We start from the raw sequence: 24,169 nt of genomic DNA, 5'->3' as shown, positions 1-24,169 counted from the left end.
AAAGCACTGCACTGAGAATCTAAAGCCACTTCCGCATGAGTTCGATTCCCGCCTGCCCCGAAGGTGACCACATGGCACAGCAGACCTCCTGACCCGCCCGCTGCTCCCCTCAGCAGTGTACTTCATCGATCTGCCTGTTCTGCTCCCCACTCTGTCTCTGGTGAAGCCTCTCACCGCCCCTGTACCTCTGGTCTGTACCCCAATTCTGTATGTATAAATAAATAAATCTTTAAAAAAAAAATTATCTTTGGGGCTCTCCCTGTTGGCATGGTGGGTTAAAGCACAGCACTAAGAAGCTAAAGTCACTTCAGCATGAGTTCAATCCCCACACCAGGGGTGACCCACATGGCCTGGCAGGCCTCTCCTGACCCCACTCTCTGTTTCCCTCCATCTGCCTGTTCTGTTCTCCACTCTGTCTCTGGTGAATCCTCTCACCACCCAGTACTTCTGGCCGTACCCCCGTTCTGTATGCATAAATAAATCTTTAAAAGAATTATCTTTGATAATTCATAGGTAAATTCTGGAAATTGTGTTCACTTGGAACTACTTTAAATGGTAAACTATTGGGTTTTGTCTTTTTAATTTTATAATAATTTAGTTTTACATATTTTTGTGCATTTTTCCATCTCAGTTGCAATCTCCTTGGTTTTCCCATCACCTGATCACCCATTGTCTTTTTAATTTTTAATGTTTAGTTTTAACAAATTCTTGAGTGCTGATGCAGTAGGTTCTTGATTATAAGTCAAGAACTTATTTATATGCATTTTAGTTAACTGAGAATATTCTTATTATAGGTTCATTTTTTTATGATCTTGTGTTATTAAATTTGTTAATTTAAGCATTTAAGTCTCAATTTGAACAAAACTAAATTTTTGACTTCTCTGTTTTTGCTCCTTTGATATTCAAAAAGATTTCATTATTGCTGTTATGATTAGGTTGTTGTATTAGGGATTGTTGGTGTCATGGAGGAAATAATGAGCTCCGTGAGTCAAAACTGAAGCCTGTGCCCAACAAACCAATATTCTTTACCTCTCTCAGCTTTCTGACGTTTAAAATATGATATTCTCAGCTCTGAATTATGTAGCTTTTATTGTTTGTATTAATATTTAAATTGGCTAGTGCACCTGATCTTTCCCTTACTTTACTTTTTGATTTATTTTTTAATTTGACCTCAGTAATGGTATATTAGAAAAAACAGTGTCAAGGAAGAGGAGAGAGGATTTGAATGAGGGATAATGTTCAAAACGTATTCCAGGAATAAGGAAAACTGTCTAAGAATGAAAACTATCCAAATTTTGTTATATAACACAGATTTTTACTGTATTAAATATTGCTTATCATATTTAGTTACCAAATCCCCCCCTCCCCACGCACACACACCTGGTGTTTTTCCACCAACACAAGGAAAAAGAATTATAGAGAATTATGTGATGAATTGAATGTTTGGGTTCTGGTCTGTGACTATCCTCAGGAACTATTACCTTCTTTTTACTAGACAAGAGTAATTGCTATATAATTTGGGTAAAACTAATTGGAGTTTGGATCTCCCAGCATATCTTTGTTTTAGTTTTCCTCTTGACAAATTATATATAAATTTAGAGCTTTTTTTCTAAGGTTCAGGAAATACTTATTCTGGGGCACCTCATTCTCTTTTCTACTTTTAGTACCTAGCACAATATAGACTCCCTCCCCTCAATAATATTTGAGAGAAAAATCAGCTTGTTAAAAGAGGACTGTCAAAATGTAGTGAGAAATAGTGTCCATTTTACTATATACCCTTTCGTGTCTTGTCACTGCTTTAAATTATTTTATTCTGTCCAGAATGTAACTGTTACTCCCTAATAAAAATGGATTTTTATGATTTAAAAAAATTCAAAATTATGAATTGATATCCCTTTTTATGCCATTTTATCCATATGTAAAACTCAAATGTGAGTTTTACTTACATGTTTATTGCTATTTCAAATTGGGAAAATGTATGAAGGTGGATTTTTAGGTGAAAACTTATTAATTTCAACGTCAGTGCAGTTTTTAGAGGTATAAATGAAGAAAGCATACAAGATAGATTTTTGACTCAGTGTTAGAAATAGCTGTCAAGTAACACTTCTGTTTGCCACTTTACTGAAAGGATTCAAACTATTTGACAGCTGTTTTTCTTGTTTCATAACTTTGTTATGATTAAAACAGTTTGTTTTTATCTTAATAAAATAATTTAAAATAATTTAAAGCAGGGACAAGTTTGCTTTTATCTTATTAACTATTGTTCTGTTTGTTTGCTTAAATAGAATACTTGAACTAAAATGAGAGGCAGGAAATGCTACCTCTTGGACCTTGATCTTCCTTGAATGGAATTCCAATTTTGTGCTCTGGGATGTACCCACCTGCTTTGCCACACTAGCTAATAATGCTCTCAAAAAGCTTTCCTTGCTCTTAAGAAAGAACTTCTTTATTCAGATTTTTTTTTTTTTTTTTTACTACTTTTGCTTAAATGTTTTTTCTACTTCAGAAGTCAGGTTTGCCCTTTAACCTCAGGACATTGTGTGGAAGAACTTGTACCATTGCTAGGTATCATGTTGTATTGGTTAGCATAATGCACTTTCTCATTGTGGCCTTTGTGTATACCTGATTATTACTAGATGCATTGGTAAACTATACTGATGACTTTTGTTTTACCCATTGTTTTAAAGGATGCCCATTACTACTCTGGTGGAACGATGAAATGCAAAGCTTCATGGTCTTCAGATTGTATTCCTATGAAGGTTTTTGAAAGTAGACATATATACAAAGGTGTCTAATGTATAGAACTTTTTGGACAAATCTTCACATTTTTGTTTTCTTAAGAAACAACGAGATAGGGTGCATTCCTATTCCTTTAGTATAGACAACTTTGTTGAGCCTTTTAGTAGAATCAACATTTGGTGTTTCCAAATTTTTCATGGTGGAATTTTCAGATCTCTTGATATTTGAGGTACGTATTCAGTGAGTGTTTTTGTGAATATTGATAGTTTTAACTATGATTACCCTCTTTTTGTTGGCAGGATGGTCTTTATTTTTTACTTTCTTCTTATAACCATTCTTCATTAGACTTGGGAGAAAAGGAAGAACATGAGGCATTTGTTACCAGGCTTATTTTAGAAGTTTTTGTTCTTTTTGAAAGGGAAATTGCATTGTTCTTATTAATACCACATAATATACGGGAGTGGTGTGAGATCCCTCCCAAAGAACTAAAATTTAGAAATATGTAACCTGATTAAACACTTTATTGCAAATAACCAAAAGAAGGGTAACGTAGCCGAATCATTGCTTTAAATCAGGGCAGAAAAAAAAAAGCTAGATACGATCAAATATTTCAAAGGAAACAGGTTGGAAGATTTGGAAAATTGTGTATGTGTTACTGCTTAGACAAGGAAGTTCTTATCTAGGAATATTTTCAAGTAAATATTCATGGAGTACGAATGTTTAATTCCATGCACATCTGGAATATGTCATCTTCAAAATGAAGGGACTGAGAGACCCATAAGGCAGAGATTCATTTACACTGACTTGCTTTCTACCCATGCCATCAAGTAAACAAAGATGAATTGGTGTTAACTCAGACATTGTCTGTTTTTCACAGACATCTTTTGATTCATTCTGTAAACGTGTTCCTGTGATATATGTAGGAGATAGGCATTGACAGTACTCAGTATCTCATATTTTTGGCAGCATAACAAATGGTAGGTAGTATGAAGTTAAAGAATAAAATCATTTGGGTGCTTTTACTTAACATTTCTCTTGTCTTTACTATTTATTGTTTGGTGAGCTACATAGCCTATACCTTATGTATTCACAAAAAGAGCAACCAAAGTGGAAATGGTGTTACTTCCACATGGAAGTTGTTATGGTTCTTTTTTGGTATTTATTTCTAGCCCCCAAAGAGGGAGGAGCAAACAAAGGCTTTAGTTTACACCTTTTTTTACACTCCAAATGTGAGTGCCCCTGAGCTCTATCTTTAAAAGGTGTAAAAGGTAGTCAGTTGCCTATGTGCAGGAGGGTTCTTTTTCCATATCCAGCTTTAAACAGCCCCTAATTAGTGGCAAGTTGCATTTCCTGCTAGAATCAGAAGTGGGACTCCATTACAATCGGTGTTGTTTGAGCACCCACAGGCCAGCAATTTCTATTTTGTGAATTCTTAGTTACCCTTGAGGTAGTAGTGAGCCACTCGAGTAGCTTACATTTACTATATCATTTATGGTGTGTTTGGACTTGATAACAAAACACAAATTTTCCATACTTTGGTACACAATTTTTCATGGAGGGGATATTTTAAATACATAACACAAATGTCTGTTAATAATTTAATTAATTTGTAGTGCACTTTAAAAAATTGTAGTGTATTATTCTAAGTATTTGTGAATCTAGTTTTTCAGTTCGTAAAAATAAACATTTTAGAAATAATGTTATAAAAATTGTAAGTTTATAGTACAAGCAACTGAATGTTGATTTTTATTAGCTTACTTAAAATTAACTGGAAATGTTTAGGTCTGCAGATAAAGCAAAGGAAAAGATAAAGTTCTTCTTTAATGCAAAGGGCAAAGTGTTTTTAAGTAAATACTTCTTGATTGAACAGTTGTGACTTAGATCATTAAAATTTAAAAAAATTCAAATTAGTGTAAGTAGTCTTAATACCTATAAAATGAAACTGGAATTTTACCTTTTTCTTTCCTACTTTCTATTACTTCACAACTTTTTTCTTTTGTGACTTCTTGTAAATATTCTATTTTCACCATTAATAACATTCTTACTGTGGGAGATGGAGGAAAGGGGTTACTTTTTTTTTTTTTAAAGATTTATTTATTTGTACATACAGACTGGGGTACAGGACAGAGGCTCAGGGGCGGTGAGAGGATTCACCAGAGACAGTGGGGAGCAGAACAGGCAGATCGATGAAGTACACTGCTGAAGGGAGCAGCGGGTGGATCAGGAGAGGTCTGCTGTGCCATGTGGTCACCTCCGGGGCAGGTGGGAATCGAACTCATGCGGAAGTGGCTTTAGCTTCTCAGTGCAGTGCTTTAACCCGCTGTGCCACCAGGGAGGGCCGGAAAGGGTTACTTTTTAACTTTACATCTATTGTATGGTTGGACTTAATTGAAACTTTTTCCTTAAAGAGCTGTCCCTCATCACTCTTATAGATAGCAATCTTCAAACTCTTGTTTATTGTACTTCATAATTCTAATTAGTAGAATATAATCATCTTTGTAAATTGTTATAAAAACTTTATCTCTTGTGACCTTTTTAAATGAATATTTACTTTTTCACTTCTCTACTCAGCATGGTTTCCCTGGGTCCATGTCTTTTTTTTAGCTGTAATTACATTATTAACTCAGCATTCAGTGTGTATAGTGTAACAACTCTGCAACTATTAATAGCTGAGACAGATATTTATTCAGCAGCTTTTAATACTCCCCCTTCTTTTTTTCCTTTCTGTGCCAGGCAGGGAATATACAAATATGACGAAAATAATCCTACTTTTAAAGAATTTGTCTTTCTGTCTTGTAGAGTGGTAATCAATATAATAATGGATTATGAGAGGTACACATAAACACTTTGTGTGTTTAGTACCAACAGAATACCTCATGATATTCCTTAGAGATTTTGAATGAAAAAAGAAATAATAATAGGAAACTTAATGATCAAATATTTGCCCTGGTGTTGATAGAACATATTGTCATACCTCCTATCAATTTTTACCATTAATTTTTCTAAACTATTTCCTGGATTCTCCTGCTTCCTTCCCTGCCTCACAAGCTGGGGCGCTTGAGTAAGAATGAAATACAAAGACAAAGCAGATATGAAATGGAGGAACTAGGAATAAGGTTAGAAGGTGTATAAAAATAGGCATGCCAAATTTGCCCTTAAACTTTTCAAAACTTGGCTTTCATGTGGAAATTCAGTATGTTGACTTCATGCTGCTTGACACTTTTTAAAACTGATGTACCTCTAAAATGTCTGGTAGTTATATCAGATAGCTGATTTTATCGACTATTTATTACTACTCCCCAGACTAACGCAGATCATTGCCTGTCACTACATGTATTCACAAATACAGCATCACTTATGAAAGGAAGAGTAATTTTAATTGACTATGTAGTCTTCCCCACCTGTCATTGCCTTTTATGCAGATTGGATTGACTTTTCATTTTTATTTTGTCATTTTTTAAAAGACTTATTTATGTGTGCATGCAAGAGCTGGAGTGTAGGCCAAAGGTGTGGGAGAACGAGAGGATTCATCAGAGACAGCATATGGAGTATAATAGATCCACTGAAATATACTGCTGAGGGGAGCAGCAGGGCAGATAGGAGAAGTCTGCTGCTCTGTGTGAGTCAGCGTCTGGTTTGAGGAATGAGCTTGTGCTGCGTGACTGTGGATTGCCTCGTAGTGCTGAGATTAGCCCTTTGTGTGATTAGGGTTGACTTTTTAAAAGCATTCTACCAAAAGAAATATACAGACTTAATGCTATTCCCATAAAAATCTCAATGACATTCTTCAAAGAAATAGACTAAATATTGATGAGATTTATATAGAACCACAAAAAGCCTCAAATAGCCAAAACTCTCCTGACCAAAATGAAAGAGACTGGAGACATCACAATCCCAGACTTCAAGCTATACTACAAAGCCATAGTAATCAAAACTGCATGGAACTGGAACAAGAACAGACATACAAGTGGAAAACCCAGATGTAAATCCACAGGTGTATGGACAGCTAATTTTCTACAAAGGAGCAAAGAATATGCTATGGAACAAAGAAAGTTTGTTCAGCAAATGGTGCTGGGAAAACTGGACTGCTACGTGCAAAAAAAAAAGAAGCTAGACTACTACCTCGCACGATGTACAAAAACCAACTGGAAATGGATTAAAGAACTAGACATAAGACCAAAACCATAAAATATCTAAAAGGAAAGGTAAGCAAAACTCTGCTTGACATACACCTCAATAATATCTTTAAAGATACATCACCTAAAACAAGGCTAGTGAAGGAAAAGATAAACAGCTAGGGCTACATCAAGTTAAAAAGGTTCTGTACCGCAAGAGAGACACTACACAAAACGAAGAGACACCCCATTGATCGGGAGAAAATTTTTGCATACTGACAAAATTTTGCATAATGACAAAGGACTGATCAGAAGGTATACAAAGAGCTGATGAAATGCAATAAAAAATAAAGTGAATAACTCCATCAAAAAGTGGGCGAAAGAGCTTCAAAGACACTTCTCCAAAGAATAAATGCAGCTGACCAGCAGGCATATAAAAAAAAATGCTCATAATAGGGAATACTTATAATAGGGAAAATACAAATTAAAACCACAATGAGATACCATTTCACACCAGAAAGAATGTCACATTAAAACAACTAGAAACAGTAGATATTAGTGAGCATGTGGTGAAAAAGGAACTCTACTGCACTGATGGTGGGAATGCAAACTGATACAACCACTATGGAAAGCAAACTGATACAACCGGACACAAAAATATTGATTCAAAAGGACACCTGCACCCCCATGTTTATTGATGCTCTATTTACAATAGGGAAAATGTGGAATCAACCAAAATGCCCAAAAATAGATGACTGGATTAAGAAGATGTGGTATACATACACAATAGAATATTACTCAGCAATCAAAAAAGATAAACTCAGCCCTCCCTGGTGGTGCAGTGGGTTAAACACAGCACTAAGAAACTGAAGCCACTTCAGTATGAGTTCAATACCCACATGTCCCAGAGGTGACCACATGGCACAGCAGACCTCTCCTGACCCACCTGTGCTTCCCACTCTGTCCGGTGAATCCTCTCACCACCCCTGCACCTCTGGCCTGTACCCCAGTTCTGTATGTAAAAATAAATGATCTTTTTTAAAAAAGGATAAACTTGTGCAACATGGATGGAGCTGGAATGGATCATGCTTAGTGAAGTAACTCAGAAAGAGAAAGCAAAATACTGGCTGGTTTCACTCATAGTAGGAGCATAAGGGATTAGGGGAGAAAAAGAGAGAGACTAACAAATGTAATAGAGTAAAAATGAAAACAATGAGCAACTATAAACCACAGACATAGGGGCAGAAGGGGGAATGAGATCGGAACTGGGGTGGGAAGAGTGCACTGGACTGTGGTGATGACACATGGGTGAATTGGTGATGGGAGGTCCATGGGGATTACAACTGAGATGGGAAAAGTGCACAAAATGAAGAATGATGTTAAAAAATTAATTTTAAAATAAAAACATTGATAACCTTATAATAAAACAGTACACAAGGAATAAATAAAATTTATTTTCAGGAATATTTTAAATGAATCATTCTTACAAAATAACTTGTGTCCTTAGGTCATAAATAGCTGTAATGTATCTGACATTAACTTTATTGTGTACTTTGATATAAGTTAAACAATAAAAATTTTACAAAATTTTGGATTTAATACTCATTTTAATATAAAACCTCTTAGGGCAGTTGTAGCAATTTAGTATGTATAAAGCATTAAGGACATTTCCTGTCCTATAGTAAGTGCAATGTAAGGTTTTAAGTATTGACTAGTACTTATTTTTGGCTTTGTTTTGATTGTAGAGTGGTATCATTTAAAAAAAATAGTTTATCTGTAGTAGAGGCTGATGTCACTAAAATTTTCGTAAATGGATACATCTGTTACTGTTACTGTGTTACAATCAGTCTTTAAGAATGTGTTCCATGTCTGACAGTGGTGGGCCATTTCATACAGTGTGTAGGATTCATGCATATGATGATATATTGGCAGTCTTTAATAAAACCAGCATGTTGATGATTGGTATCTCTTTCCTTGCCAGATCTTCAGTCTTGACATGTGATTATAAGACATAATTTTGTGTTGAACACTAATTTTGGGTTTTTTCCCCAGCTTTGTTTTAAGAATTAATAGATATAATATGCTTACAATCTCAAATAATAAAAAAGAGAACAAAGAGAAATTTATACTTTACCCTGGATCTTTAAAACCTTGCTCCGTTGAGCTGGAAAAGATCATGCTTAGTGAGATAAGCCAGAAAGAGAAAAAAATACCGGATGGTTTCACTCATAGCAGGAGTATAATGGACCAGGCGAGAAAATAACAAAAATAACGAACAACCATATACCAGAGACATTTTGCATGGGAGGAGTGGGGAATGGGATCAAAAACGGGGCGGGGGGAAGGAAGTGCACGGGACTATGGTGATGGCACACGGGTGACTTGGTGATGGGAAACCTGTGGGGATTACAATTGAGATGGCAAAAAAAAAAAAAGTACAAAATGATGTAAAAATAAACTGTTATAAAATAAAAACAACAACAACAACAAAATCTTGCTCCATTGTTTCCCTCCTAGAAGTGGACAGCTGTTTATCCTTTCAAAAATATTCTGGTTATAGATCATATTCACTTTAGTCTTTTAAAAACATCTTAGTTTTCTATATACACTGTTCTGTGCTTTAGCCTTGTTTGCTTAACGTTTTTGAAGATTCTATTCTATATCATTATACATACGTCTTTGGCATTCATTCTAAGCACTTTAGTCTATTCCATGTATATACAAAGCATTTATTTATTATGTAATCTCTCATACTTGTTTTATGAGTCATAATTCTTACCATGTCACAATCCATACTCCTTTGTATCTTTCTCTCTGTAAGTTTATCTCTAGAATAGATTTCTAGGAAAGGAATCACCAAGTTCAAGTTCTCATTAAACTAAATGGTAGTTTGCAGTTTCTTCCTTAGAGTATTTGAGGGTTAAATTCCCATTCGTTCCATAATAATGTATTAACAATCTTTAAATCTTAGTCTGACAAGTACATTGGCTCATTACTCTTTTTGTATTTAATCAGTTTTGTGCATCTGAGTTTACACCTGCCTATACCCCCCCCCACACACACACAGATTTTCTCTTAGTACTTTGTATACGTGTGTGTTTTACTATAAAGTTTCATTGGTTTTAGGAGTGAGGCAGCATTAACTTCATTATTCTTAAAGACAACTTGTCTGTCGAGCCTTTTTAAAAAGAATCTGTTTTACTGTCGATGATTTGATATTGCTACTCCATCATATACTTTGCATTTGAGTTTATTTCTGGGTTATTAATTTTGTTCTCTAGCTTTTCATTATGCTGCCAAGCTACTATGTTAATGATTATGTATTATTTTTCATATTTGTTACTTTATATTTTAGCACATATTGTGGTCTTCTAAAAAATAAACTTGTTTTTATTAATCTAAATCATATAAATTAAATTTTTTTCACTGTAGTTTCTGAAACCAATTTTTAGATATCTATTCATGAACCCCTCTTTTATTGTTGCATTGTAATTAAGAGTACTCTATAGTCAAATATAAACCCTGTTTAACTCCATAATTTCTTCTCTGTTTAAAGAACTTTGCTTTTCTTTTGTAGCCTTTAATCTAGACAACGAGCAACCAGATTATGATATGGATTCAGAAGACGAGACCTTATTAAATCGACTTAATAGAAAGATGGAAATTAAGCCACTGCAATTTGAAATTATGATTGACCGACTTGAAAAAGCCAGTTCTAATCAGGTACTGTACCTTGTAAAATCGTCTGTCTCACATTTAATCCATTTAGCAGCTTTATTTAGCATTTTCTTGGACCTAAGTATAATTTGCATTTTACTGTCTCTTGAATTTGTTTTCCTGATATTCTAGAATATCTATTTGCAATACCCCTTGTACTGAAAGCTGAAGCATTATATATTTAATGGGAGTATGAAAAGTTCTATTGTGACTTTTTTGCTTCTATATAAAAATAATACTTGTATAAATATTGTAATGTTTTCTTGAGCCTTTTTATAAGGTGGTTGGTGCTTCAGGAACTAAGATTGCTTGATTATGTCACTGAGGCCAATTTTTTCTTTAAAGATTTATTTACCTATATGCATACAGAGCTCGGGTATAGGCCAGAGGTGCAGAGATGAAAGGATTCACCAGCAACAGAGTGGGGAGCAAAACAGACCGATGTACTAAAATATACTGCTGAGGGGAGCAGCAGGCAGGTCAGGAGAGGTCTGCCACACCATGTGGGTCAGCTCTCTGGCTGGGGAGCAAACTTGTGCTACAGTGGCTGCAGATTAACTTCATATTGCTATGCTTTAACCCGTTATGCCACCATACAAGACCCATTTTTTTCCTTCAATTTTGATACAAAATAATACTTAGTATCATTTCCACAGTAGTACAGTGAAAAATGAATTTTCTGAAAAGTCAATGTAATTGGACTTGAAGATTGTCTTGTTTTTTATTGGAAATTTTTTATTACCAAAAATATTCATTATAATTAGTGCTCACAGTTTTCCTAGGACTTTGATCATTGGCATTAGATAGTTTGTTTTCTCTCTGTATATGTAACCTAGCCATCTTAGGTGCCTTTTGTCTTTTGGTACTTCCCCTATTTTTCATCATGACCTAGAAATCAATCATGGTCACTGTAACTGTATCATTAGTAATGGTTAGTACTGAAGTGAACAAGATGGATAGCAGAAATTCTACCCTTAATGGGGCCAGGGTAAGTAAAAAGCATACTAACAAAAGTTAACTCTCCACATACAATCAACAGCATCCTATTTTAGTTCTCTTTGCTTAGTGGCAAACTTTTAGGCACTGATACAACTGGCTGGACTCAAGAGAATGATAGCAACTACTTTTAGTAGTAGAAATGAAGGTGGAGGTTTTGTCATAGGAGCAAGATAATAGTTTTCTTATTGGAACCAAGTACTAACAATTCCAAAAGATTGCTCATGTGAAGTTCATGATCTATGGATTTCATGAATATATTTTTCCTTTTTATGGGCTAACATATTAATAGGGCAAGAAATTAAGTTAAACTAGTATTTATTAGACTGCCAGAGAAAGACAAAAGTTAGGCTAGGAAAACCACTGCCTGTAGTATGTGGCGATGACTGCAATGAAGTCATTGAAAACTTGTTGCCAAAAGCTGTGATTATTGTCATTTCCCATTAGTTTTTGTTATTTGAGTTCTTATTCTTTAACTTGCCATCACCTTTGGTCTTCTGAATATAAATCATTCTTTCTGGTTTTCTTATCTTCCATGGCCCTTCTAATTTTTTTCCCCTGACTCCTCTTCATTCAGCTCTTGCAAACATCAGGGTTTGTTGAAATTCTGTTCTTATAATTCTTATCCCCTGTATTTTGTGGTAATACTACATTAATGAGTGAGCATATTTATGAGTATAATATTCGTGTGCTTTTCACTTCTTTCTCAAGCTCCAGAATTTTCTTTTTTCATGCTGCTTCTTGGCCTCTACTTGGAAGCTCCTTAGACCTTTCAAGTTTAACCTTTCCAAAATTACTCTCTCTTCATTCCATATTATTTTGTACTGTTTCTTATTTCTCTAGTGACTCCCAAAACTCAGAATCAAGTGGTTTTTATTCACTTTCTTCCAGTCCCTAGATTTCTAATTCTCTACCTTGAGAACCTATATATTCCTTGAATATTTCATCTTTATCTCTTCACTCATTTTGTCAATCTTTCTCTCTTTTCCCAAAAATGTACCAACAGGACAGGCCCTGTGTCCAAGAGAACCCTTTTATTCTCTATAAACTACCACTCTTGTTTTCTTTTTTGCATCACAGCTGGATTTTTAAACAATCACGATTCATGTGATCTATCTTGATTTTACTGAAATTACAGTGTAGGATTACCATAGGCCTCCTGATTATCATCTAGGAGCTTCCTTTCTTCATGAATTTGAGAAATAAAATAGGATAATTTTTCTCTTTCCCTAAGTCCCAAAATAGGTAAATCAAATAAATACCTTTAAATCTTAGAACTATTAAGTTTACACAGACCTTTTTTCAGTTAAATGGTGCTTTTCTTCTGTTTTTTAGTAGATGAAGTAGTAGAACTTTTTTTCTTAGCATATAAAGGTAGTAAGATTCTGATTATGTGGGCTTTTAATCCTGCCAATACCATTTGTCATAAATCTGTCTGTAAATAGGGATTGTTCTCTCAAATTGATGCTGTCACTATGATGATAGAACTGTAGTGATACTACAAAGTTGTCTTTGTAAGGGTCATTTTTATAGAATGATTAAAATCAAGGTCATTCGGTAAAATAAAAAGCTGTGCATATATAACAACATTAAAAGCCTTATATTACTGAGAAAATACACTTAACACTGCAAAGAAATGTCAGGATTTAACTGTAAATTTTGTATTCTTACTACCTGAGATGTAAAGAGGGTACTTAACAAATAGGCAGAAGGATATTTCTAATAGCAGCAAGAAGTGCCAGAGAAGGAAATCCTGAATTTCAGTTCTCACCCCCTGACACTTCCTGTGGTAGGATAGGAAGCAGTATTATTTTGATTAGTAGTAGTATGCAGGAAACAAACTTACTGCTCTACTGATTGATGAAAGAAACCTGTCTTTCCCCACTTCCAAGTTAGGTATTCAGACTTTGATTTAGGCCCTCCCTGGTGATGCAGCGGGTTAAAGCATAGCACTGAGAAGCTAAAGCCACTTCCGCATGAGTTCAATTCCCACCTGCCCTGGGGGTGACCACATGGCGTGGCAGACCTCTCCTGACCTGCCCGCTGCTCCCCTCAGCAGTGTACTTTATCGATCTGCCTGTTCTGCGCCCCACTCTGTCTCTGGTGAAGCCTCTCGCCACCCCTGAGCCTCTGGCCTGTACCCCAGTTCTGTATGAACAAATAAATAAATCTTTAAAAAATAAAAAAGACTTTGATTTCACTAGAGAAGGCTTTGAAATTTTTTGGAAAGACCAAACATCTAAATCATCTATAGCTGCTCACAGCAATTTCCCTTTATCCCCAGAGCACGAGAGCCACCAATGAAGCTGTCATTCTCTGAGCATAAGGTAGAATTGATTAGATTGAAAGGCTTGATTTTTAATCTGCTGTTGTTCTAGACTTTGGAGTTTATACATCACAATTCAATATAATTTTAACTATCAGTGGAAAGATGTTCATTTAAAGTTGATGTTTGAGATCACACACAATGAAATACTACTCAAAAAAGATAGACTTGGACCTCCCTGGTAGTGCAGGAGTTGGAGTGTCAGGGCTGTCAACAAGCCACTGCAGCACAAGTTCAATTCCTGGCCAGGGAGCTGGCCCACATGGCGCGGCAGACCTCTCCTGTCTAGCTCATTGCTCCCCTCGGCATTGTATTTTGGACAGTCTGCCTGTTCTACTCCCCACTATGTCTCTGGTGAATTTTCTCACCCCCTGTACCTCTGTCCTTCCCCCTAGTTCTTACATGCATTAAAGAAAAAAAATGTATAGACTTAATGCCATTTGCAACAACAAGGATGGAGCTGGAAGGGATTATACTAAGTGAAATAAGTTTCAAAAGGAAAAGAGAAATGTGGGATGGTTTCACTTATGGGTGCAATATAGGGAACTGAACAAAGGATGAGGAAAAAGACCGAAGTTGCAAACTCACCATAGATCTGAGGCATACAACTGAGGGGACTGTGTAGGGAGAGGGTAAAAGAAGGGTCAAGAACAGGGGAGGGAAGAGTACAAGGGACTAGAGTGATGATTCATGGGTGCTATGGTGGTGGGAAAACTACCAGACGTATACCTGAAGGGAAAAATCAAGTATTGTACAAAAATGAACAGTGTAAGAAAAAAAAATTTTTTTAAAGATTTATTTACTTATGCATACAGAACTGGGGTACAGGCTAGAGGTGCAGGGCCAGTGAGAGGATTCACCAGAGACAGCAGGGAGCAGAACAGGCAGACTGATGAAGTACACTGCTGAGAGGAGCAGCAGGCAGGTCAGGAGAGGTCTGCCGCCATGCTCCGGGGCAGGGATTGAACTCATGCTGAAGTGGCTTTAGTTTCTCAGTGCTGTGCTTTAAACCATTGCGCCACTAGGGAGGGCCCAGAAAATACATTTTTAAAGCAAGCTTTGTTTGAAAATATTTATTTTAGTTTGAGTTCGTATTTCAGACTTTTCCTCCTCTTAAAGACCACAATTTTATAGAGGGTCATATAAATCTATGATAAACTAAAATTTTTATCACATAATTTTAGCAAGAAAATTTTTTATTTGCAAGTTCTAGGGAAATATTTCTCAAGAGCTGTCTCAACTTGTGTTGAAAGTGAATCTTCTCTAAAATGATGTAACAATTGTTAAAATATCACTTTAGGGCCCTCACTAGTGATGCAGCCCCTTAAAGCACAGCACTAAGAAGCTAAAGCCATGTCAGCATGAGTTCAGTCCCCACTCTGGGAGGTGACCACATGGCATAGCAGACCTCCCCTGGCCCGTCAATTGTTCCCCTCAGCAGTATACTTTGTTGATCTGCCTGTTCTGCTCCCCACTCTGTCTCTGGTGAAGCCTCTTATCGCCCCTGCTCCTCTGGCCTGCTACCCCAGTTCTGTATGCACAAATAAATAAATCTTTAAAAAAAAAAAAAACTTTAACAATGCTTTCCAGCCCTTTATCTCTATAATCTTTTCCTAAAAATTCACTCAAGTGAATTTGTACAACCACTCTGTTAAGTCTGCCTGCTAAAACTGACTGACCTATTTGATCTTCACAATGATCTTCAAAGTGACCAAGCAATTTTTTATGAAACTTTAATTTGAGATATATCAGCATTATACTGGCTGTATTGTTTGAGAAGTAGATCCCTGAGAAATCAAAACCAGACTTCCTAAAGGAAACATCCTACAAACAAAAGCCCAGACATTACAATGTCATTAATTGAATGAATGTTGAGAAGGAGGATTCAATTCTAGTGTTTTAACTAGCCTGGGTACAGGAATTGGTTTTACATATAATATTTAAAGTTGCATAGTCTGGAAACATGCTAAGTGTCCTTTCACAATTTCAAAAGAGGTACACTCTATATAATTACATGATATTAAAGAATATTCATCTTTTATTTTTTAAAGGTGGTTAAAAGAAACCCATTTTCTAGTTCCTGTTGAAAAGTAGCACAGAAAGTAGTAGACTAGTGAAGCTTATAGATCCTCAGATGTGTGGAATCAGAGTAACAGAATTTTGAAAGACAGCATGTCTTCTAATATAAGACTTGTTTGAGGAACTATCAAATCTTCCCAACTATAACTAATCCAGGCTCTTAAATATTTTAGGTATTGCAACTTAACTATTTCTCAATACTGATAAGTTCTTTGTTAGAGTGAATATTATTGTTGGACCAGTTGTTGTTGTTTCCTGTTCATATAGCTGTTTATTTCTCTTTCAAACATTGCAGTTGATGACATTTTGTATTTTTCATTTTAGCTTGTAACACTTCAAGAAGCAAAACTGCTGTTAAATGAAGACGATTACCTTATTAAAGCTGTATATGACTACTGGGTGAGAAAACGTAAAAACTGCAGGGGACCATCCCTCATCCCTCAGATAAAACAAGAGAAAAGAGATGGCTCTACCAACAATGACCCATATGTTGCCTTTCGGAGGAGAACAGAGAAAATGCAAACTCGAAAGGTAATATACAGATTAGTTATAATTGAGTGTAACTTCATAGCATTTAAGACCAATTTTTTTCTGCCTACTTCAATAATTTGAATACAAATGGGAGCAAATGACATTGTTGAACTTTATCTTATAAATTTTTCTCTTCAGGCTGAAACTAGTATGTTTTATGTTAGTTATACCTCAATTTTAAAAAGTGGGATTAAAAAAGTCTTGCTTTTCGGCACAGGGGTGATTTGGTGATGGGAAACCCGTGGGGATTACAATTGAGATGAAAAAAAATGTGCAAAATGATGTAAAAATAGACTTTTTAATAATAAAAAAAATTATTTTGAAAAAAAAACTAAAAAAAAAAGTCTTGCTTTTCAGTAGCTTCTATTGGCCAGTTGTTTACAATGTTTACAATGCCCTTTATAAATATACTGATAACACTTTTTTAGATTTGCAGTTGAAAGTAATAATAGGAAATATCTTGATGCACCTTGAAAGTTTTGAGTGCTTCAGTAAACCATTTATATACATTATTTACATATGTGTATATATTTTTGATAAAGATATATATATTCTTTGATATACATTTTCTTAGGGAAGCGTATGCACTTAACAGTTCCTTCAGCTATAATTCCTACAAATACAAATGGGCTTTTCTGCCTCTAGCTACTGTGGAAAGTAGGCAGAGGTTTGTTTGTAAGCCTTTTCTGCCAGTAGTCAAGTAACAGTGAAATCTTTGTCTCCTTTTCTGAGTTGCCAGTTATGTCTGATTTCAAATAGATGAACTTATTCCCATCTGGTTTTCAGAAGCAGTGTGAGCCAGATTTTTAAATAAAAGAAATAGTATCTCATGCTGTGGAATAATGATATAGAGGAATGCATTATTTCAGAGGAGTATTCGTTCCCTTCCATTTCTCATAATTAACAGTAATCCTTATAAATAATAACACAGTCTCTAACATTGCAGAATGTTAGAAACATAAAAATATAAAGCCATGAGGGATTATAATTGCAGGCAAAACATTTTCTATGGATTTCTGTTTCTCCTAACATTGAAAACTTGTCCTTGTCAGCTGTTAACATAACAGCTGTGAAGCATAACAGCTGCCAAAGAGAGTGTATTTAGGAAAACCTTTTCTACTGGTTAACAACTAGAGTTCGTATAACTTTTTCATGTATTCTCCAAGTGTAGGTGACTTTCCCTAGCTCAGGCTTTTTCAGTTAGCATTTTAGTTCTTAAGTAAAACAATCTAAGGAACATTGAAGACTTAACATCATCTTTAGAAAAGACTAGAATGAGAGAAACTTGTAAATATTATAAGTCTTTATAAGTATGGCCCTACCGGATGTGAAAAATGAGAGGTTTTATCTGAACTATTGAGAAATGTTGTTGATTTAGACATATTGCAGAACAGATTTTTAGTAGTGTCTTTTGAAGGAAAAGTACGATTGGACTTTAGTGAGTGGGTCTAACTTTTTCCTGACATTCTGATTCTACCCTTTCTCTTAACTGTTATGTTCATCTTTCTCTGCAGAGTGGTGTATTTTCTTCTTCAGTGGTGTTTTCATTCCTACTCCTTCCTGTACACTATTGCTGCTTAAAAATGTTTGTGTGTTTCAAAATGAGAGAACTGGGAAAGCAGTGAATAATGAACATGTCATAGGTGTTTAGGAGGTGGGCAAGCACTGGGACATGCAAAAATGAGTGTCGCCAACAAAATTTCTCTGCTCCCTTTTCTATTGCTACGTACTTCATAACACCTGTATAGCTGATGCAAAATTTAAAAGAACTTATGAAATATTTGCTAGGCTGTATAGAATTTAATTCACTTTACCAATATTTAATTTGGGAATGTTAAATACTTTCGAATTCTTAAATGAAACAGTCTTAAGACATCAGCATACTTGAATACACTGACTGGGAGGTCCTGAATCAGCATATCTACTTAATGTGTTTTAACTCATAAATACACCTGTTAACCATCTCTTCTTCCTGTGGCTGGCCTAGAAGCAACATTTAGGAGAGAAAACTCCCAAGGTGGTGCTTCTCAATCTGGCTGCACCTAACATTCACCATGTAAATGTATCAAATTGATTATAAAAATATTTATAATTCTAACATGCAGCAGCTTGAGCACCACTTCCCTACAGATTTGGCAGTAGGTATAGAACTACAGTATCTAAATGGGTGAGGAAGAAAAACTTTGACTTCCAGCAGAGGTAGTTGAAGAAGGGTATAAAGGTACTAAGTAGATTTGAATACATAGAAAAAAATATCAGTATAAATTCACACTGTGAATGTTGACTTATGAGTAAAGACTGTAAGTTAGATAAGATTATATGTGTTAATTTCCTGATTTTGGTAATTGTGCTATAGTTATAAAACTACTGTTTTTAGAAAATACACATTGAAGTGTTTCTCAAAAAGGTAAATAATAACTTATTTGTATATGTGTTTATATACATACAGATATATGTTATAGTCTATTTTGGCTGCTGTAACAAAAGCACCACTCACTGGGTGGTTTAAATAAAAATATTTTATTATAGTTCTGGAGGCACTGGCAGATTTGGTGTCTGGTGTAGTCTCAATTCTTGGTTCTTACAAAGACATCGTGCTGTGTCCTCACATAACAGAAGGATCTAGAGAACTCTTTCAGGTCTCTTATAAATAACCCATTGCTGAGAAACTACTCTCATAATCTAATCACCTGCTGAAGTCCCTACTTCTAAATACATAAAGGTGTTATGAATTTTGGGCGTGATAAATTCAGTCCATGACAATATGTGTATGCATGCATATAGAGAGATAAAACAAACGTAAAATATTAACATTTGGGTAAAGGATGAAGATATATGGGAATTCTTTGCTTTTTTTTTTTTTTTTTTTTTTTGGTAACTCTGGAACAAGGTTGGGAAGAAAAAAATCAGTCATTTGGAACTAAAAAGAGCAGGAAATAAATTAATAAATATAAATATTGAGTGAGGGTTAGGGAGCCTAATCTTAAAAGGTGCTGGCATATATATATATATATATATAGTTGTTTTTTTTTAAGACTTATTTATTTATGCATACAGAACTGGGGTACAGGCCAGAGGTGAAGGGGCAGTGAGAGGATTCACCAGAGACAGAATGGAAGTAGAACAGGAAGATTGAGGAAGTACACTGCTGAGGGGAGCAGTGGGCGGGTCAGGAGAGGACTACTGCACCATGTTGGTCACCTTCCTGGCAGGGATCGAACTCACGCTGAAGCAGCTTTGGCTAGCTTTTGTGATGTGCTTTAACCTGTTAGCCACCAGGGAGGGCCTAGTGCTGGCATATTTTTATGTATTGGTCATCTTTTGAATATGTATGTCTGGCGTTCTTTTACAAAACTTAAAGGTTTGTTGAAGACAAGAGGACATGTGCAATTTCCTGTACAGGACTTTAACATTTGTTGTTTGTAATGTTATTTTTTTTATTAGAAGGTTTTATTGAAAGCTGCCTATTTACCAAAAAATATTTCATAAAAGCAAAATCAGGTTTAAATTTTGCCTTTGTTACATAGTACCTAAATTTAAAAAAGGATTACTTTTCTTTTGATTAAAGGATGACTTATTAATAGCAATTTTTAATTTTCTGCATATAGCATCTTAATGGGACTTAGAGTTTAGCTTATCTTTTATGGTTGGTGGCAAATTTTCAATTGCCAGAAAGGAAGAAATGAGTGAAGTTTTGAATCATTCAATTTTTATTTTCTCTATAATAATCTGCCAGTATTAAACCTGGCTCCTTCAGGTTTTTCTTTTTTTAATTCATTCATACAGAACTGGGGTGCAGAGCAGAGGTTGGGGGTTGAGTGGATTCTCCAGAGACAAAATTGGGAAGCAGAACAGGCAGTTATACTGAAATACACTGTGGCGGGGAGCAGTGGGTGGATCAGGAGAGGTCTGCTGTGCCATGTGGGTCACCCCCTTTGCTGGGAATGAACTGGTGCTGCAGTGGCTGCTATAGCTTCACAGTGTTCTCCTTTATCCCCGTGTGCCACCCTAGCCCCCTTCAGGTTTTTTTCTAATGTTGTATTGCATCATTAATTCAAGGATGAAATGGTTATTTTAAGTTCAGCTCTGTCTGGACATGTGTAATGAGGGGTAGTGGTAGTAGTGGTCTATATTTAGACAAGTAGTTCCATGCCTGATATAAAGAGTCTTTTTTTGAACAAAATAATTTGTTTGTAATAACCTTTATATGTAGATTGATGCTGCTCTTACAGTTGAGCCTTTGCTAGTTATTAAATTGTGCTTTCGCATGAGTTGGTTCAAGTTACTTCCTAATGTTGAAAGTGAAAACTTTTTTAATTAAAAATATATTTACTTATGCATACAAGAGCTCAGTGTAGACCAGACGTGGGGAGGGGGAGGTGAAAGGATTCACCCTCTGGTGCAGTGGGAAGCAGAACAGGCAGATGGACTGAAACGCACTGCTGAGGGAGCAGTGGGCAAGACAAGGTCTGCTGAGCCATCTGGGTTAGCTCCTGGCTGGGATCTATACCATGCTGCAGTGGCTGAGTAGCTTGATAGTGCTGAGACTTGCCACTAGGGAGGCCCTGAAAGTGAAAACTTCTTAATCATACGCTGAAATTGTGAATTAATTCGTACTAAATCTGTTACCTACTCTGCAGTGAAGAAAATGCTGTTATGTTAAAGCATATACTATTCATTGAGTTGTTTTATATCCATCCACTTTCAAATTTCTGAGTTTTTGAAGTGAAAAATTGCTTGTATTAATGTTAATAAAGTACTATATTGAACTTCCCTGCACCCAATTTCAGAGTGATATGAATAGATTCCGGTGTTAACTGGTTTTAGGTAACCTTATTTGATAGAACTGTTTGTCATTGCAAACTACCTTTCCTATGGTATGAATGGGCTAGATTTCACAGTACATTGTTTCAGGCAGTTTTTAAAAATTTGTTTATATTAGCTATCAACATATTTTCAATAGCTATCAACATTTTTTCCTGAATATCAGTTGAAAGATGCTTGTATTTATATTTCCCAAGTTAAATACACAGGTTGTCTTAGTCAGCTGCTAAGGTTATATTTAACATTATGCTTGTATAGAATGAATTTGGATTCGATAAGATTTTGTTGAATTAAACGGGAAATGTATATAATTGGATTGTTAATTCTTAAAGATTGTGTTTTTATTTTCCCCAATAGAATCGTAAGAATGATGAAGCCTCTTATGAAAAGATGTTGAAACTGAGACGAGAGTTTAGTAGAGCTATCACAATTTTGGAAATGATTAAGAGGAGAGAGAAAACAAAACGGGAATTATTGCACTTAACCTTAGAAGTTGTTGAAAAAAGGTAACATTGCTACTATTGTATAGTAGTAGCAGTTTTAGCCAAATGATGGGCCAAATATAATGACATTATTTATTTTTTGCTAAGCTTTAAAACACTTAAAATGATACTCTACCAAAATAACTTTTTGGGTGAATAATGTTTACTGGCTTCTGAAAAGTCATATTATCTATTTGAATTGCAATTTTTGAGATTTTTTATGCCTACTATAGATTCTCTAAAACCACTTTTTTCCATAATTGAATTTTACTTAGAAAAGAACTTGGATCGTCTTATACAATTCTATATATTAAGGTCTCTATTAAAAATTAAGGCAAAGGACTGTGTAATTTTATATTCTCACTAGATAAAATATTTTTTTTTGTTTCAATGCATTTTGAAAATGTGTTATATAATCATTTTCCTGCACAATTAAGTAGGCTTACAATAGAATTTTATGTGATCCTGAGGTAAACATTCTAAACATTTCCCAGCGCCTGAAAATATAAAATATATAAGGAATTTGTCATCTATACTATATTTTTTTTTGTTTATTTGTAGTTTTTCACTAAATCTCAAATATGACCTTTATTCTTATACATTTCCCTTTTAAGAATAATCTTATTGGCTATTTTATAGCTTATGGTTCAAATAATTAGGCATTATTGGTTTTTCTGTGTTACTTAATTTTCAACTGTGCAACATTTTTTCAACTGTGCAACATTTTTTTATGTTTCATTACCTTTTGCAGATATCATTTGGGAGACTATGGTGGTGAAATCCTTAATGAAGTGAAAATCAGTAGATCAGAAAAAGAGTTATATGCCACTCCAGCAACTCTTCATAATGGAAATCATCATAAAGTCCAAGAATGTAAAACTAAGGTGAATATCCTCTGGGAAGAAGCATGTATACTAATAGTGAGCAGATAATTAATTGGTTTCTATAGTTGTTTCAATATAATTTAGTTAAGAAAAGAAGTAATTAATATTACTTCATTCTTGCTTCATTTACTTCATTCGGGCTTTCTACACATGTATTCATAATGCTTTACTTTTGATAGCAACCCTTTGAGGTAGAGATTACTTCTATATGATTTCTAGATTATATAGCCAATAAGTGGCAAATTTAAGGTTTTTAAATGCAGATCTGACACCAAAGACCAGGTGCTTTTCACTATGCTGTCTGCTTCCCTACAGAATAAGGGTACAAAGTTAAATGTTAGTTTTTATCACTGGCCTTAGCAAATCCTGCATTGTACTGGCAGTCATCAAATCTGAAATTAAATCTTTCTCCATCAAGACTAGTGAATGTTTTTTGTCATTGTCATTACTGCCAAGATAGCATTTATCAAGTTGCTTTTTACCTTGAGTGATTTGAAAAAGTGTTCTATCTCCTGGATAGAAGGCTAGACTCAGTGATTATTTTAGTCTCTTAAAGAATTTTACTTATTCAGTTTTCATTTGGAACATTAATTAGTTAAGATGTTCAAAATTGATAAAAACACTTAAAGAGCTTAGATTTAAACAGACATTAACTGAAAAATTAGATCATAGAGATTTACTGTTTATCAAGATTTTAAGTTATTTAGGGTGTTTGTGGGAAATTCATCTTTTAAAATGTACACAATCTTCATTTTTTCATGGGTTCATTATTAAAGGTCAAGGAAAGATCTGGAGCAGAAAAACTCCTTTATTCAACTTATGTCAATTCAAATTACAGTTGTTTCTTATTAATCACAGGCATCTAGACACTAACCAGATTACCCTTAAATCATCACTTGCCTCTATAGCCAGAAAAGTTATTAATGCAGTGAATGTCATCTTGTAATTACTTTTACAAATTTATTTATTTGCATCAGTGGTTTTCCTAGGTATATAGCTGGTAGGAATAGAATATGAAAATCACAACCCAAATGTAATTACAGAGTAAGTCTTAATTAAATATTGATTCTAATTTTAGATCATCTCTAAGAAATACACAACCTATTTAAACCCACTTTTAGAGGTATGGCTATGTTCATTATTGCTATGTACCATTATTTGCATAGATAATTATATTTCCTTTGTCATCCATCCATCCTTCTTTCTTAGAAGTTGAGGTTTTCATTCTGATGCCATATCTGTGTACCCATTGTATGAAAAAAGGTTTTGTCTTATTTAAAAATTTGGTATTTAAGCAACATTTTCATTATGTGTGCCATTTTTGATCCTGTTTTAATAACTTCTATGGGGAAATGTACAACTTCCTAAACATTTTTACATTTACATTTTGTTTGTACTTTGGTGCTTAGTATAGTCATTTACAAACTTTTTAAAGTGGTAGATCCTTATTTATGAAAAGGAATGCCAGTATGCTAA

General features: G+C 34.8%; 1 protein-coding gene across 1 annotated transcript in view; it reads left to right on the top strand.

Moving 5' to 3' along the window:
* EPC2 (enhancer of polycomb homolog 2 (Drosophila)) overlaps positions 1-24,169 on the top strand; it is a 100,191-nt gene that overhangs the window by 52,774 nt on the left and 23,248 nt on the right. Inside the window, exons 3-6 of the mRNA XM_004674668.2 lie at positions 10,432-10,577; positions 16,297-16,503; positions 21,685-21,833; positions 22,561-22,693. Coding sequence (XP_004674725.1) covers positions 10,432-10,577; positions 16,297-16,503; positions 21,685-21,833; positions 22,561-22,693 — 635 coding nt within the window. The remainder of the gene's footprint in view (positions 1-10,431; positions 10,578-16,296; positions 16,504-21,684; positions 21,834-22,560; positions 22,694-24,169) is intronic.

This window comes from Condylura cristata, unplaced genomic scaffold (genome assembly GCF_000260355.1).
Source record: "Condylura cristata isolate star-nosed mole 26May11 unplaced genomic scaffold, ConCri1.0 scaffold00002, whole genome shotgun sequence".
NCBI lineage: Eukaryota > Metazoa > Chordata > Mammalia > Eulipotyphla > Talpidae > Condylura > Condylura cristata.
Note: the sequence above shows the minus strand (reverse complement) of the source record. Positions and strands in the feature narration are given on the sequence as shown.